The sequence below is a fragment of the Typopeltis vanoorti genome, chromosome 24, assembly GCF_054136105.1.
Source record: "Typopeltis vanoorti isolate ZY-2024b chromosome 24, IOZ_Tvanoo_1.0, whole genome shotgun sequence".
NCBI lineage: Eukaryota > Metazoa > Arthropoda > Arachnida > Uropygi > Thelyphonidae > Typopeltis > Typopeltis vanoorti.
Genome location: NC_143572.1, coordinates 37,658,319 through 37,674,690, shown reverse-complemented (window position 1 = coordinate 37,674,690; position 16,372 = coordinate 37,658,319). Strand labels below are relative to the sequence as shown.

Sequence of the window (16,372 nt, the reverse complement as noted above, 5' to 3'; positions counted from 1 at the left end):
AGGTCTTCTGATGTAGGTTTCCCAAATTTGGGGCAGTCTCATGCAACCAAATTTGTTGAAGTTTGGATTGTTTCTTAGGGCCGAGGCTGATTCCATGAAAAGCCTTTCATATTTGAATTTACTACGGTGTATTATCGTGGCTTTTTTCCACCGTATTCTATGGCGGGTATCCAGCGCATGGTCTGCTAGACCGGAGTGGCTGTACTAGTGAAACCAGATGCAGTCCTTGTGTTCTGAAATTCTGATATTAGCTGTCCTGCCTGTTTGGCCAAAGTAGGACAGCTTACAGCTGCAAGGGACCTAGTATACTCCAGGTAGGTCTGGGGGGGGAGGAGGTTGGTCTTTAGTAGAGCAGATAAGGGATGCCAATTTTTTATATGGTCTATAACAATAAGTTAAGTCATGTTTTTTTAAGATTTTTGTAATTTTTTCCAAGGTGCCTCGAATATAGGGTATGGTGGTGGATTTAGAGTAATCTTTTTTGTGAGGGGTGGGTGATTTATTGGTTTCAATATTTTTTGGAGGATGTAGCCATTGGCTGAGAAAGTGTTGAGAATGTGGTTTAGTTCTGTGGTTAGGGCATTGTCATTTGAACTGATAAGTTTAGCCCTGTTGTGTGGTGTCTTAATGACTTCATATTGTTGTGGGGGGGGGGTCTGTTGGTGAATGTATCTGCCTGTTTGGGTGGGTTTTCTATAGACTGAGAAAACCAAGGTTCCATCTGTCTGGCGGGTGACTAATGTGGCTAAGAAAGGAAGGCAGTTGTTTTTTTTCTTCTTCCAGGGTGAATTTGATTCTGGGGTGTTGGTTGTTTAAGTGTGTTAGGAAGGAGAGAAAGGCATCGGAGCCATGTGGCCAAATAGCGAACACATCATCAACATAGTGAAGCCATGTGTTTGGTTTTTGTGAGGAGAGGCTAAGTCTTTTTCTTCAAAGGTCTCCATAAAGAAATTGGCCAAGGATGGGGAGAATGGTGAACCCATTGCTGTCCCCTCTATTTCTTTGTAGAATTTTCCCTGCCAAACAAAATAGCCTGAGTTCATTGTGAACTGAAATAGGGCTGTGATATCGGAAGGAAATTTAGCTTGGATTAGCTCTAAGGATTCTTTGAGTGAGACATTTGTGAATAAGGAGGAGACATCAAAGCTGACCATTATGTCAGTGTGTTTGAGTGTAAGGTTTTCTATGCTGGCTTTGAAGTGGGCTGAGTTTTTTATGTGTGAAGGCCTGTTGCCAGAATAGTGTGAGAGCTTTGGCCAAATGCTTAGCTAGTTTCTATGTGGGGGAATCAATGCCATCCACTATGGGACGTAATGGCACATTTTCCTTATGTATTTTTGGGAGTGCATAAATATGGGGGGGGGGGGGTATGGAGTTAATGGTTTTAGTTTGTCAGTGACTTCCACAGGCCAAGAAGTGACCTTCTTAAGGAGCCTGTGGAGTTTTCTAATTTGTGAGTTGGTGGGATTGTACTCAATAGGGAGATAAGTAGCCCGATCTAATAATAGAGCATTCAGCTTACCTGTGTAATCTTTTTGGTTAAGCAATACTGTGGCGTTCCCTTTATCTGCTTTGGTGATTATTATTTTCTTGTCTTTTTTTAATTCTAGTAGAGCTTTAATTTCTTTACTGGGCATGTTAGTTTTTGGTGGTTTTGCTTTGGTCAGAACACAAGCCACATCCAGTCTAATATCGTTGGTGACGTGGTTTGGAAGGTGCCGTATCCCACGTTCAATTCGTATCATAATATCTTCAGCAGGTATTCTTCTGGGCGCAATAGCAAAGTCGTCGCCACATGAGAGAGCGTCGAGTATTTCAGGTTTCACACTAAATGACGAAAGGTTGACTACTGTTCTGGTAGGAAGTTGTGGTTTCGAATTCAAGTTCTTTTTTAAATTTTCAAATTTTTTGATGGAACCTTGATGGAACCTTGGTTTTCTCAGTCTATAGAAAACCCACCCATATAAGCAGATACATTCACTAACAATCCCCTCCCCTCACAACAATATGGAGTCATTAAGACACTACACAACAGGGTTAAACTTATCAGTTCAAATGACAATGCCCTAACCGCAAAACTAAACCACATTCTCAACACTTTCTCAGCCAATGGTTACTCCTCCAAAAAAATCCAAAAAATATTGAAACTAATAAACCACAACTCCCCCCCCTCACAAAAAGGATTACTCTAAATCCATCACCATACCCTATATCCGAGGCACCGTGGAAAAAATTACAAAAATCTTAAAAAAACATGACTTAACTTCTTGTTACAGACCATATAAAAACTTAGCATCCCTTATCTGCTCTACTAAAGATCAACCTCCCCCCCCCCGACCTACCTGGAGTATACCAGGTCCCTTGCAGCTGTAAGCTGTCCTACTTTGGCCAAACAGGTAGGACAGCGAATATCAGAATTTCGGAATACAAGGACCACATCCGTTTTCACAAGTACAGCCATTCTGTTCTTGCAGACCATGCTCTGGATACATGCCACAGAATACGGTGGAAGAAAGCTACAGTAATACACTGTAGCAAATACAAATGTGAAAGGCTTTTCATGGAATCAGCCTCAGCCCTAAGAAACAATCCAAACCTCAACAAATTTGGTTGCATGACACTGCCCCAAATTTGGGAAACCTACATCAGAAGACCTTCAGCCCAATCGCCCAAGAATACCAACATTGCCTGCTAGGGGGCACCATCAGGGCTTTTAGGAGAAAGAATAGCTTGCTGCTTCATCCTTATTTACTGTTTGTTGTGCTTGCATGCACTTGTCTTGTTTTTAAGTTCCTGTGAAAATGGCAACATGATGTTGCCGAAATATTGGAAGTGTATTAAAATTAATTTTAATGTATATCCTAGTATACGCTGTAATTTCCTTAAGCAATTTAGTAAAACTGCATAACCAACATCTAAGCCTTTCCATGAGAATTATTATTATCCTAAGGCCGCATGGGGTGAAAGCCTCATATAGGAGGTCCCTTTTCATACACACAACTTATCATACCATGCCTAAACACATTCATATTCTCTCCATATCATTCACAACTCTGCATGCAAAAAATCTGCTTCTTACTCTGTTGTTCACACTCTCCTTATACCTATTCAAGCAATGACCTCTTGTTCTCCCCCAGTCTCTGACCATTTTATGAAAAACCTCTTCAACATTAATCCTGTAACAATTCCTTACTCATTTGCACATTTCTATCATATCACTCCTCTTCCTCCTATCTACTAGACTCAGAAAATTGCGCTGTCTCAATCTTTCTTTATATTCAGCATTCTAGAGATCAGAAACTATTTTGGTCAATCACCTCTGGACCTTTTCCAACATCTCTCTTTATCCTTTTGAAAACCAGATGACCAAATATATGCATAGTCCATATGTGGCCTAATCAAGACCTTATACAATGGAACAAAAATATCCTTACCTTCTACAAGTCAGTGTACTCCACATCATTCCTGAATTCGTTCAGTTGTCCTCACAATTTGCACAATGTGCCCTTTAAATTTTAAATCCTTATCTACCATCACAGAGAGATCTCTTATTTACTCCACCTCCAACAAAGTATTCCTACCAAGCATAAATTCTACATACTATCTTTGTTTCCCAAATTTTAAAACTTTACATTTTATAACAGTGAACTGGCATCAAGACTCTTGTGCCCATTCACTCTGTCTATTCAAGTCTTCTTGCAAGGCCAGAACATCTGCTCTACTCCTTATAGTTCATCCCAACTTTGCATCATCTGCAAACAACTGAATATCCCCATCCAAATCTTCCCCAATATCATTAATATTCAGGTTAAACAGCAATAATCCTACCTGAAACAGAACCCCGAGGCACACCACTAGTTTTCTCTTCTTGGATATTGCTCCCCATACACAACTTGCTGATATCTATCAGATAGCCAATCTCCAATACAATGCAATAGTCCAACCCCATCCTCTCTAGTTTGACTATCAACTTGTTGTAAAGTAATTTATCAAAAGAGCCTCCGTAGCTTAGTCAATACAGATGAAGCCCTTTGGTCGGAAAGACCTTGGTTTAATTCTCATCAGTGATGTGAGGAATGTTTACCTGGTCTCTCTTGATGAAAGGTGAGTTAGCTGGTCTCATGCGAGGTAGGGGATTTTTTACCCAGAAACTCTGTTTTTTTTTGTCCCCCAGGACAGACAAACCGGTCCCATGAACACACACACACACACACACACACATGGATTACAATCATGAATATTGCCCTTATGCGATGCCACCAGGAATGACAAACAGGATGCAATAAATTCATTGCGAACCCCTCATTAGGGGACTCTACCTGTAGGGGATGAATGAGACTAATCAATCAATTAATCTATCAAAAGCCTTTGGAAAAACTCAAGTATACTACTACTGTGTATCCATCCCCTTTGTCCAATGAAGCCATCACCCGATTGTACGAGTAAATTACTAAAACATGACCTCCCTTTAGCAAATCCATGCTGTCCATCAAAGATAACCACTGTTGTCAACCCAATTCTGGATCCTGGTTCTCACCAGCCTCTCCAACACCTTAACTACAACAACTGACACACAGATAAGCCTATAATTTGATTATAAGTTTGCTCAATTCCCTATATACCTCTTGCTCAATTACAGTCAGTCTCTCCTTCTCATCAAACTGCCCGGAAACTCTAAATGATGTCACATTCACAAGAATCAAAGACATTTATGAACCACTCATTAAATATCTCAACTACATCCTCTCCAGTAATTGTTTTTATACCATTTTCTCCAAATGATGTCATCTTTCCACAATCATTCTTTTTTTTTTTTTTTTTTTGCTATTCACATATTGAAAGACCTTCCTAGAATTTTTTTTTCTTTTGGCTTCATTAGCTAACTGTCCCTTCTACTTCACTTTTTCCAACTTACAAACTGAGTCATTCTCCTTGCTTGGTCTTTGTAATCCTCATGATAGTGATTATTACCACTCCTCTTATGTTGCCTCCATAATGCCTTTTTCCTCTGTATTGCATGCTTAATCTCTTCATTCACCCATTGCATACCTAAGTTATTGAACCTTCTGACCCTTTGATTACATTTAAACATTGCTTCTACTAGACAGTTCTTGAATATCACCCAAGCTGCATTAATCTCCTTTCCAACCAACTCCTCATTCTATGCCTACACCTGCAAGCTGTCTCCTGAACTTTTCATAATTACCAGCCTTGTAGTTCCACATATACCCTTTCCAAATCTCCCTCCATTTGGAGAGTGACCATGAAGTGATTATCTGGGTGGTTGCCAACCATGTCAGGAAATCCTCTCTCTATTTGGTCAGAGTGACCATGGTTAGCAACCACCTAGGTAATCACTTCATGGTCACTCTCACCAAATGGAGGGAGATTTGACACCTCATTTATAATAATATGCTCTGATAAGATGATGAAATCCAAGTTCCTCAATCCTTGTATGACCTCTGTTACATACTGCCTGAGGTAGTTGTCCCTCAAAATCTCAAGAACCTTATTTTCTTTACATTCTGTCGTTAGAAAGGCCTAAGTTCGATTCTTGTCATGACAGGAAAAATCTTTATAATGACTTTTTCAATTGAAGGTGAGTTAGCTCATGTCATATGGAGGTAGCAGAGTTTTTTCTCCCTGAAACTAGGGTTTTTCATCACACATACAGACAAATCGGCCCTTCAGAACACACGCAATTTACAGACAAAAAATACTAGTTGTAGTGGTGGTAGGCAGTAGATGGCGCTGATGATTAGTAGTAGAGGTTCAGTGTAGTAGTGGAGGTAAAGAGTTGTACAATAGGTGTCGTACCACAATTAGTCTTCGGACTCCTTGGAGGTGTCACGAATAATAATAATAATAATAATCTCATCTTCCCAGATTATATTGCCATAATTAAAATTGCTCATAATGATCACATTTTTCTTATTTGCTTGACTAATTTGATTACACATTTCATGGTCACTTCCATCCACATTACCTTATCTATAACAACATCCGACTAAGTATTTTATTCAATTCATCTCTATCTCACACCATACTGATTTAAAACCACTGTTCTATATTTCCCCTCTTAAATCTCTACCTTGTATGGACATATCTCTTTTTCTATCATCATTAGCATCCCCCCCCTCCCTTTTTCTTCTTTTCTATCTTTGTGAAACACATGATACCCTTTCATGTCTATTCCTGTCAGGATGTCATCCTCATCCAAACAATTTTTAGGTGAACAGACACAGTCAATGCAACTATTTCATTTGCTTTGTTTTTTTATTAGCATTTGTATACAAACATAACAGCTAATCCCTGATCTAAGAAGTTTCACTGATGCCACTTATTAGATATGACTTGTTCATACTTAACTTGAGCCATTTCTTTTTCTTCTTATTCATCTTAGAACCTTCTTCAATTCCAACCATTTTCCCTTGTTTCCAGGTCATCCCATTCCTTTTTGTCTACATACGCATTCACATCTTTCCAGCATCATACTTTCTCATGCCGTGTTCACTTGTCCACCTTGAGCCTCCCTCTTTCCATGCTTGTCTTGCACACTTGTTCTCTCATTCTGTATACTCACGCTACTCACTTCTTCATTCATAACTGCCACCTCAATCTTTCCTTCCTTACTCTCCCTCTCTTTCACATCTCTTCTAACTTGAACAGATTCATTATCTGCACTCATTTCTCTACCTTCCAGCAGCAACCTCTCCAAATGACTCACACAAAATTATTCAAATGCAGTCCATCACTCGTATGCAGTTCAGTTTATCCTTCAAACTCATTCCGCACATTAACAAATTACACTCCTTTCTCCTCACACATTGTCGCTAACATATGATTATTATTATTATTATTATTATTATTTCGGGCAACTCCAAGGAGTGGACAGACTCATCGAGGGAGGCTCTAACATCATGTCAAGAACAACTATTCGACATTCGCACAGTATCTATCATACCTCGCCTTCAACTGATTCACAGTCATAGCACCCAACAGACTCTGGCAGCTTATTCCACTCATTCACCACTCTCCAAGTAAAAAACCTAGCTCTAACACCCTTGCTAACCACATTCTTGCCCAGCTTCCATGTATGGCCCCTAGTCATCCCACCACCAGTCCTATTCTCAAAAATATCTTCTGAATTAATCTTATAGAAACCCTTCAATAATTTGAATGTCTCAATCATATCACCCCTTTTCTGCCTATCAACCAATTTTTGCAACCCACAAATCTTTAACCTGTTCTCGTAAGGTTCATTCCATAGACCTGCTATCATCTTGGCCACTTGCCTCTGGATCTTCTCCACCTCCTCCCCATCAAGAAGAAACCCTGGTGCCCATATCTGGGCACAGTAGTCTAGATGGGGTCTTATCAAGGCTCGATACAGAGGAACAATAAGTTGTTTGCCTCTGCTTGTTAAAGTATTTTTCAGCAACCAAGTGATTTGATGAGCTGATTTAGCCACTTTTGCAATGTGCCCCCTAAACTTCAACTTCCTATCCACCAACACTCCCAAATCCCTGGTCTCATCAATCTCATGGAGTATAGTTCCACCAATGTGATATATTGCTGCTAATCTTTTCACCCCAAAATGCATAACCTTACACTTTGCCACATTAAATCGACATCCATTTTCCTTAGCCCAGTCCTCCAAACTATCCAAATCATCTTGCAAAATTTTGACATCCTGTGCACTCACTATTGCTCTACCCAACTTTGCATCATCAACAAACAAGTGAACACTTCCTCTCAGATCCTTTCCTATATTGTTAATGAACAAATTGAAAAGTAGTGGTTCCAGAACAGAACCCTGCAGCACACCACTAGTCACAAGCCATATTTTGGACTCTACTCCTGAATAAACTACTCTCTGATATCTCTCCATCAACCACCCTCCTATCCATCTCACCAACCCTATATCCATCTCCATATGCTGCAGTTTACTGATTAGAATTCCGTGTGGTATCCTGTCAAAGGCCTTAGCAAGGTCCAGTAGAATCACTGTAAACCCATTACCCTTATCCAGTTCAGCCGTCACTGTGTTATAAAACGTGAGCAAGTTACTGAGGCATAATCTACCCTTCACAAACCATGTTGTCCCCCATACAGTATCCCATTTTCATCTATCCAATCCTGTATTTTTCTCTTGACTAATTTCTCCAAGACCTTGACAACGATTCCTGATATGCTAATTGGTCGTTAATTTACAACAGCAGTCTTGGAATGTCCTTTATGCAATGGAACTATTTTCCCCTCTTTCCATCTCCCTGGGACCAACCCAGACCCGAGACTCAAATTAAACAAAATGGTCAAGGGCAATGACAATTCTTTAGCCGCTTCCTGTACGACATGAGCTGGTATACCATCCAATCCCACAGATGTATTGACATTGAGGTTTATAATAGACTACTCACCTCCACTTCATTCACCACAATTCCCGTATAATCTATTGGTTCATTCATTCCTTCAATGTCACCACCTGGATGATATATTCTTGCAAAGCACTCGCTCAGTAATTCAACTATATCAACTGATTTATGCTAGCCTTGTATGATAAAGTTACAAGAGCATTAGATGAGGGGAAGGCATATACTGCCATTATCTTAGACTTAACGAAGACATTTGACAGCGGGACCACATGATAAGCTGATATTTAAGTTTCAGCACATGGGTCTGGATGTCAGATTGGTCAACTGGATTCAGGATTGGCTGTCCGATAGGTATCAGAGAGTTGTGTATGGTGAGGGCAGTTTCAAGGAAGCAGAGGGTTACAATTGAGGTCTCACAGAGCTCAGTACTGGGACCTATATTGTTTAACCTTTATATCAATGACATTGTCAGTGGATTGCAAAGGGATATTCAGTTGTTTGCAGGTGATAAGAAGCTGGGATAGTAATAGTGCAGATGCAGCAGCCCTGCAAGAGGATTTGAATAAGCTAGATAGATGGGCAAATGAATGGGGATTGTCAGTTTAATGCAGCAAAACGTAAGGTCTTGAGGTTTGGGAAACATCGATGGGACACTACTCTATGGGAGGAGTTATACTGGAGGAAGTAGGGGACACAAGAGATCTGGGGTTGATGATTGAAAGAAACCTGAAATTTAGGGGACATATTGCAAAGGTGGCAAAAGTGACACAGAGGATTTCTGCAATAATGAGAAGGACACTGACCTGCAGAAATAAAACAGTTAACATTTCGTTGTATAAGACACTGATCAGACCATACTTGGACTGTTGTTCTCAGATTTGGTCCCCCAGGATTTGAAGGGGATAAATTAACTGTGGAATGGGTATAAAGGTGGATAACAAAGATCGTTTCAGGACTATACAATGATAGTTATGAGGATTGGCTGAGGGAATGTGGACTGCAGAGTTTGGTGGAGAGAAGAAGGAGAGGTGATATGATTGAGACTATTAAACTGTTGAGAGGTGGTTACAGGGTTGACACTGGGGAGTTCTTTCGCTTGGTTGAACAGCAGAAGGAGTGATGACAAGATGCTATCCCTGGAAGTTACGAAAGTAAACTGTGAGCAAGAGGGTGAGGAGTGGTTTCTTTGCATGGAGGGTGGTTGAACCATGGAATGCATTGCCTGATGGAGTGGTGAGAGCGAGAACGGTCAATGAGTTCAAGGAGTGGTACGATAGACTTTGTGTTTCTTAGAGAGGGACCTCCCCTCGATGAGTCTTGATAGATTTTGTGTTTCTTTGGAAGGACTTCCCACGATGAGTCTTTTGACTCCATGGAGGCCTGAATAATAATAATAATAATAATAATTATATCTCTCCCTCCTTTTTTTAGCATATCAAACAACTTTTACAATTCACAAACCCTTGATCTCATAGGAAGCATTCTGCAGGCTACTCACCATCTTGGTTGCTCACTTCTGGATCTGCTCCACTTCCTCATTCCCAAGAAACCCAAGTGATCAGACCCGAGCACAGTAATTGAGATGTGATCATATCAAGGCCTTATATTAAGGAATGCTAACTCCCTTATCTCTGCTTGATAGTGTGTTTTCCAATAATCAAGTAATCCTGTTAGCTGCCTTGGCTACTTTATCCATATGCCCTCTAAACTTCAACTCTCTATCTACTACTACCATATTTACTCGAATATAACTCACACTTTTTTCCCCAAAATTAAAGTTAAAAAAATCATGGTGCAAGCTATATGTGGGGATTTTCAGATATTAAAGTTTTTCAGAAAAAAACTAAATTGATGTTTATAATTAAATCCTCAGTATTCATTATGATTTATAATTGCACACGTTATTTATGAAATGAATACATTTAAATTTCAGTTATCAATGTTATTTATGTGATTGGCCCCTCACCTTCATCCTGCTATATATTTGAATCTTTAGTGACAACTAGCTTTATCTCTAAAGATTTAAATTAGCAAATAACTAATGAGAAGTGAAAGCTGAGTGTGAAACGGACAGCAATGGTAGGTCAGTAGAGATAATGCAGCTGTGAAGACGTGCATATGATTGGTGCAGTATTAACAAAAGATCATGCGACTCACCAACAAAGGCAAGCTGACGATTGTTGAGTTGATATACTGATTCTCTTCAACTGATTTCCAGAATATCTGCAACTGCCATAACAAACTTCACTATGTATTTCTTAAAGTTTTAAACTTTTTTTGTGTGTGAGGTATATGTGAAATATTTTAATTTATTTTTTAGTAAAGTAAAATCATAGGTGCAAGATATACATGAAGGCAAGTTATATTCAAGTAAATATGGTATTTCCAAATCCCTGGCTTTATCAATTTCCTGGAGTACTGTTCACTCAATGTGGTACACAGCTTGTAATTTTTTTATTCCAAAATACATAACCTAACACTTTTCCACATTAAATTGACATCCATTATGTTTTGTCCATACTGTCAATCATTTAAATCATCCTGCAAGCTCGCTACATCACCATGATTAATGAATACCCTTCCCAACTTTGTATCATCAGCAAACAATTGAATATCTCCCTTCAAATTATTTTCTACATCATTTATGTACAAATTAAAGAGCAGTTGTCTAAGCACAGAGCCTGCAGGGCACCACTAGTCACCTGTCTTCTTTTAGATTCTGTGCCTTCATAGAATATTTATACTTTTATACTTAAAACTTGGCTACAGGAGATTATCTTTACAGAAGTGCTTATAACTTTGCTACTAGATTGTCTTTTGCCCACTCAAGAATGGTGAAGAGATCAATATTTAAGACACTGTATTTATTGAAGATCTTGAAGTTTGAATCATTTGAGTACTATAGGGTTTCTCGAAAGAAGAAGAACGGAGAATACTCATTAGCAAAACAATGAGTAAGATCTGAAGTTAGGTAGAGAATGGCATTGAAGTATAAAGAACAGTGCTACCCTTTGACCTTGTCAAGAAGAGCATCCTCCACAAGCACAAAAATATAAATTTATTAAATAACAGATAAAATATGAAATATTCAAAATCAAAACAAAAAAAAATTGTTAAGAATGATATACATAACTTAGTGAATATGTTATATCTTATCTTGTATGAATACAGGAAGGAAAATTAGAATATCTGAATGCGCCTAATTGGCCAGCCACATGTTCATGTGAGTCACAATGGCCATTCAACTTCATGGGCCACTCTGCATGATAAGAACACATGGTAATCTGTGCTATTTGGGATCAAGTGCCCAGCACTGGCACAGTGTGACTCATTAACCTAAGCATCTGCCATCTGCTCTCATGACTAACAATGTTCAGACCACAGAGAAGACACAAAATGCACTAGAAGAGTTAAGTGAAACAGCAGAAGATCTTCATATAAAGAGTGAACTGCAGTCTTTGATGGAAATTTAAATAAATTTTGAATTTGTGCTACCCACAATTATCTGGCATGAACTGCTATTTGTAAAATATGATTCATTTCTTAATAATGTCAGCAAAAGCTTACAAAAAACCCAAACAGATCTAAATTTCACTATTTCACTTTTAGAAGAATTTAAAAAAATATACAGAAAGCGGTTTTTCTAAATTGAAAGAAACTGAATGTTATAAAATAAAAAACATAAGGAAATTAGAACAATGAAACTAAAACATTTCCATGAGTATGAATGAGAAGATTGATTCACCTACAAATAATCCTGAAATTAATTTCTATAGACACTATTTTCTGGCTATTTATAATAGCCAGATCCAGGTTTTGTCTCAATTGAGATTTGAATAAACTCAGCAATATACTGCTATTTTTGGTTTCTTTATAATATCCAAGCATTGAAAAATTTGAAAGAAGAAGAAGAACCCTAAAAAATACTGTATGGATCTGGATCTTTAAGAGATAGTGAAAACAGTGATATAAGGTGACAGCATTTTATATGGCAAAATTAAAATATTTTGTAATATTTTCTGCAGTAATGATTGATAATTTATCATATGTGACTCAATTACAATGTTTGAATATGATATGTAAATATGGTTCATTTCTGAATCTAAATATTGCTTTAAGAATTTTGTTGATAATTCCAATTGTTACTGCCTCAGCAGAGTGAAGTTTTTCTAAATTGAAATTAATTGAAACTATCTAAGAACTACAATGACTCAAAAAACTTGTCTAATTTGGTATTACTTTTAATGCAAATTATTATTATTATTATTTTTTTTTTTTAACACAAGACCTCCATGGGGTCAAAAGACTCATCACAGGAAGCAAACACTGTTACACACAAAGCCCAACATAGTTTAAACTCATTCATTGCTCCTTATGCTCCTGCTCACATTTTCCTTATACAGTTTCCAGGTATGTCCCCTTGTTCTATCCTTTTCTCCCATTCTAAGAAAATTTTCTTCCACATTAACCTGGTAACAATCCTTTGCTAATTTAAAGTTGTGTAGTGTCAGAAAGAGCTCCTGAAAGATAAGTGCTATTTTGAATAATAACTGGCAGTCTTTCATTATTTATTTTTGAGAACAAAGTGTATCTGAGTGATTTTTTGGTGTGAATTCTATCAGAATTATTAGTCTAAATTGCCATTTTAAATATCACACAATGCTGATCAGGAGGTCAACCACATGGGTGTCAACTGGTGCTACTAGCGAATGGCGCATCAAGTAGCATTGGTGACATAGACTTTTCAAAACTGATTTGATGTCCTGAGTGTGATATGTATGCATGGCGGAATGTGAGAGATGTCTTTGTGGAGAGAGAGAGCAAGAGATGACCGAAAGATGCGAGATAGTATGGATTTGTTGTAAGTGTGATATACTGTTGGACCATGATACACATAATGCGAAATTGACTGAAAAGATAGATGGTGTACAAAAGAAACGGAAATGAAACGAAAGATAGAGAGACTGACGGAGTGAAAGAATGCAGGGATGTAGAAGTGAAAGTTATGAAAAACCAAAATGAAACAAAAACAGAAGAAACTGAGGGAGCGAAAGAATGCAAGGATGTGGAAGTGAAAGCTACGGAAAAAGTTACGAAAAACAGAAATGAAATGAAAGCAGAAGAAATTGAGGGAATGAAAGAATGGGGGGGGGGATGTAGAAGTGGAATTTATGGAAAAAGTTACAAAAAACGGAAATGAACAAAAAGTAGGAGAAACTGAGAGAGCAAAAGAATGTAAAGATGTAGGTGAAAGTTGCAGAACAAGTTATAAAAAATGGAAATGAAACAAACGGTGGAGAAACTGAAGGAGTGAAAGAATGCAAAGATGTACAAGCGAAAGTTAGTGATAAGGGGGTGAAAGAAAGTATGAATGAGGAACAGGAAGTAAAGTACTGCCAAATGAGAGGTAGCGAGATAGAGAGTGAAATTTTCTGAATGCAAGATTTAATGAAGCAGTTATTAGAAATTAAAAATGAAATGAAGAATATGTTGAGTGATGTTAGGCATCTAGTGAAAATTAATGAACGTATGCAAGAAAACAGAATGAAAGAAAAAAGAGTAAAAGAAGTGATGAGTGATTCCAGGATAGTAGTATATTGAGACTCCATAATTAGAGGGCTAGTTACTGACAGAGTCTATAAGGTCTGCTATCCGGGTGGGAAAATGAGTACGATAATTAAGGCGTAGGACATGAGGAAGAAACGAGCAAGAAAGTTAATTGTGATTGTAGGGAAGAATGATCTAACTGGACATAAGAAGGATGAGAGAACAAATATCAGGAGACTATTGAGAAGAATGAAAGATAACAGTGTAGTAGGAAAGGTTGTCAGTGGGTTACCCAGGTATGATGATCATGAGTTGTGATGGAGAGCCAAAATCATGAATGTTATGCTAGCAGAGTTGTGTCAATAGAAGGGAGTGGTGTTTGTGGATGTATGGCATGTGTTTGAAGGAAGAATGAAATTATGCAGGCGTGATGCATTGCATGTAAATGGCTTTGGATTGATTGTGTTGGAGAAAGTGTTGCTGGATGAAAGTATAGTGTGTGATGCGTGCCGGAGATCAGAATGAAGAGATGAAGAGAAAAATCAGGAGAGTGGTACTGAAGAGACAGAAGTGCTTGGCAGTGGAAACAGTAGTAGAGTAAAGAGAAGAAGAGAGAACGGGAATACAAGAAGAACAGGAAAAAGGAGAGAGCTCGTGTGGACAGGGAGACATGGCATAGAGATAGTGAATGTTGAAAGTGGAAGTGAATGTGTGTGTGTGAAGATGGAGTATATTGCAACGTGGGTGGAAACGTAGAGACTGAGCAGGTATATGTGGTAATGAAGGTGATTTTGCAGATGTAGTGTGGAAATCACAACCAACATATGGCTTGGATAAGACTGGCTATAGACCTAAAAATGAACTGTTGTGTTTGTTTATAAATGCTAGAAGTATCAGAAATAAAGGGATGAAATGGTTTCAATGATTGAGTTTATTTGCCCCCAAATCATTGGAATAAATGAAACATGGTTGAATGAAGATGATGTCATAACAGGAAGAGAAATGGAAGGGTACAGTGTTTTTAGTGAGGACAGAAAGGGCAAGAAGGGAGGGGGGGAGTGCTGCTGATGATAGCAAGGGAATTAAGTCCACATAAGGTAGACATGAAAGGTGGAAATAATGGCAGTGGTTATGAGGCAGTGTGGTGTAACATGGAGGTTGAGAGGAAGACATATTTAGTTGGATGTTGCTAATAGGCCTGGGAATGTGGAAGGTGGTGATGAAGAAATGTATAAACAAAACCTGGATTAGTGAACAAAGGAAGCATAATTATTATGGGTGATTTTAATTATGATGGTATAGATTGGAATGAAGAGATAGCATTTGGGAATAAGGAAAATGAATTTCTCGGGTTCTTGAGAGATAACTATCTCAGGCAGCATGTAAAGAAAGGCAAGCAAGGATCAAGAGTTCTAGATCTCATCATTTCATCAGAGGATGTAATTGTTAGAGGGGTTTCACATTTTCCTCCACTTGGTGAAAGTGATCATGAAGTAATCACCTCTGTTGTGGCTAGTCATGCAGACTTTTGCGTGGAGAGGATATATGTGGAATTATAAGGCTGGTGATTATGACAAACTTAGGAGACAACTTGGAGCTATAACATGGAACGAGGAGTTGAATGGTAAGGAAATAAATCCACTTCACATCCAAACGTTACTGATTCAAATCCTACTAAATTATAGGTGTACATAGTGCCATCTAAAAGATAACTTAATAATAATATAGAGCTGTAATTATTATTAGTAGTAGAAATTTATATATAAAATAATTGATAATATTGATAATGATATATGTGTATTATTAATAAGTGTCCATGTATTTGGAAAACACTAGACTGATGACATATTAATTTATGCTATGTACAGGGGTTGAAATCAAACATGAGACGTCTATATGGATATTTATCAGAAGAATATTTTGAACAGTGCCTAAAGCCAGAAAAATATAAAAAGCTCCTGTTTTGTCTGTGCTTTTTCCATGCTGTCTTAATTGAAAGGCGAAGATTCCAGTATAGGGGATGGAATGCAGTATATAACTTTAATGATTCTGACTTTCAGGTAAGTAGGAAAAAAATATTTTTTTTAAAAATTTATTATTTAAAAATTAAATTCAGAGCTATTTAAAAAATTATTATTTATTATCATCAACATTAACCTACTTGGAGATAAAAGACTGTGCTGTGAGAGGTTCTCACTCTAAAACACAGTGCTCATCAAACATACCTACAATATAATGTACTATTCTTACGAGTAGTACATTATATTGTAAATATGTAATAGTTTTCCTGTGATTAATCTAAAAAAATTTCACGTATATCATCTCTACATTCATTTCACCTCAGTTACTGAGGATAGGGTACAGTTAATGGAGGGTTAAATGAATTACTGTTACATCGTGCTTTTCTGGAAAATAGTTGACTTGCTAATTTATTCAGGTATTAGTTAACT

The 16,372-nt window shown here is 37.8% G+C and overlaps 1 protein-coding gene across 1 annotated transcript in view; it reads left to right on the top strand.

Annotated features, from left to right (window-relative positions):
* Positions 1-16,372, top strand: part of kl-2 (dynein heavy chain 2, axonemal kl-2) — a 1,497,432-nt gene that overhangs the window by 1,183,733 nt on the left and 297,327 nt on the right. Inside the window, exon 49 of the mRNA XM_090414156.1 lies at positions 15,791-15,982. Within this exon, the coding sequence (XP_090270282.1) occupies positions 15,791-15,982 (192 nt within the window). The remainder of the gene's footprint in view (positions 1-15,790; positions 15,983-16,372) is intronic.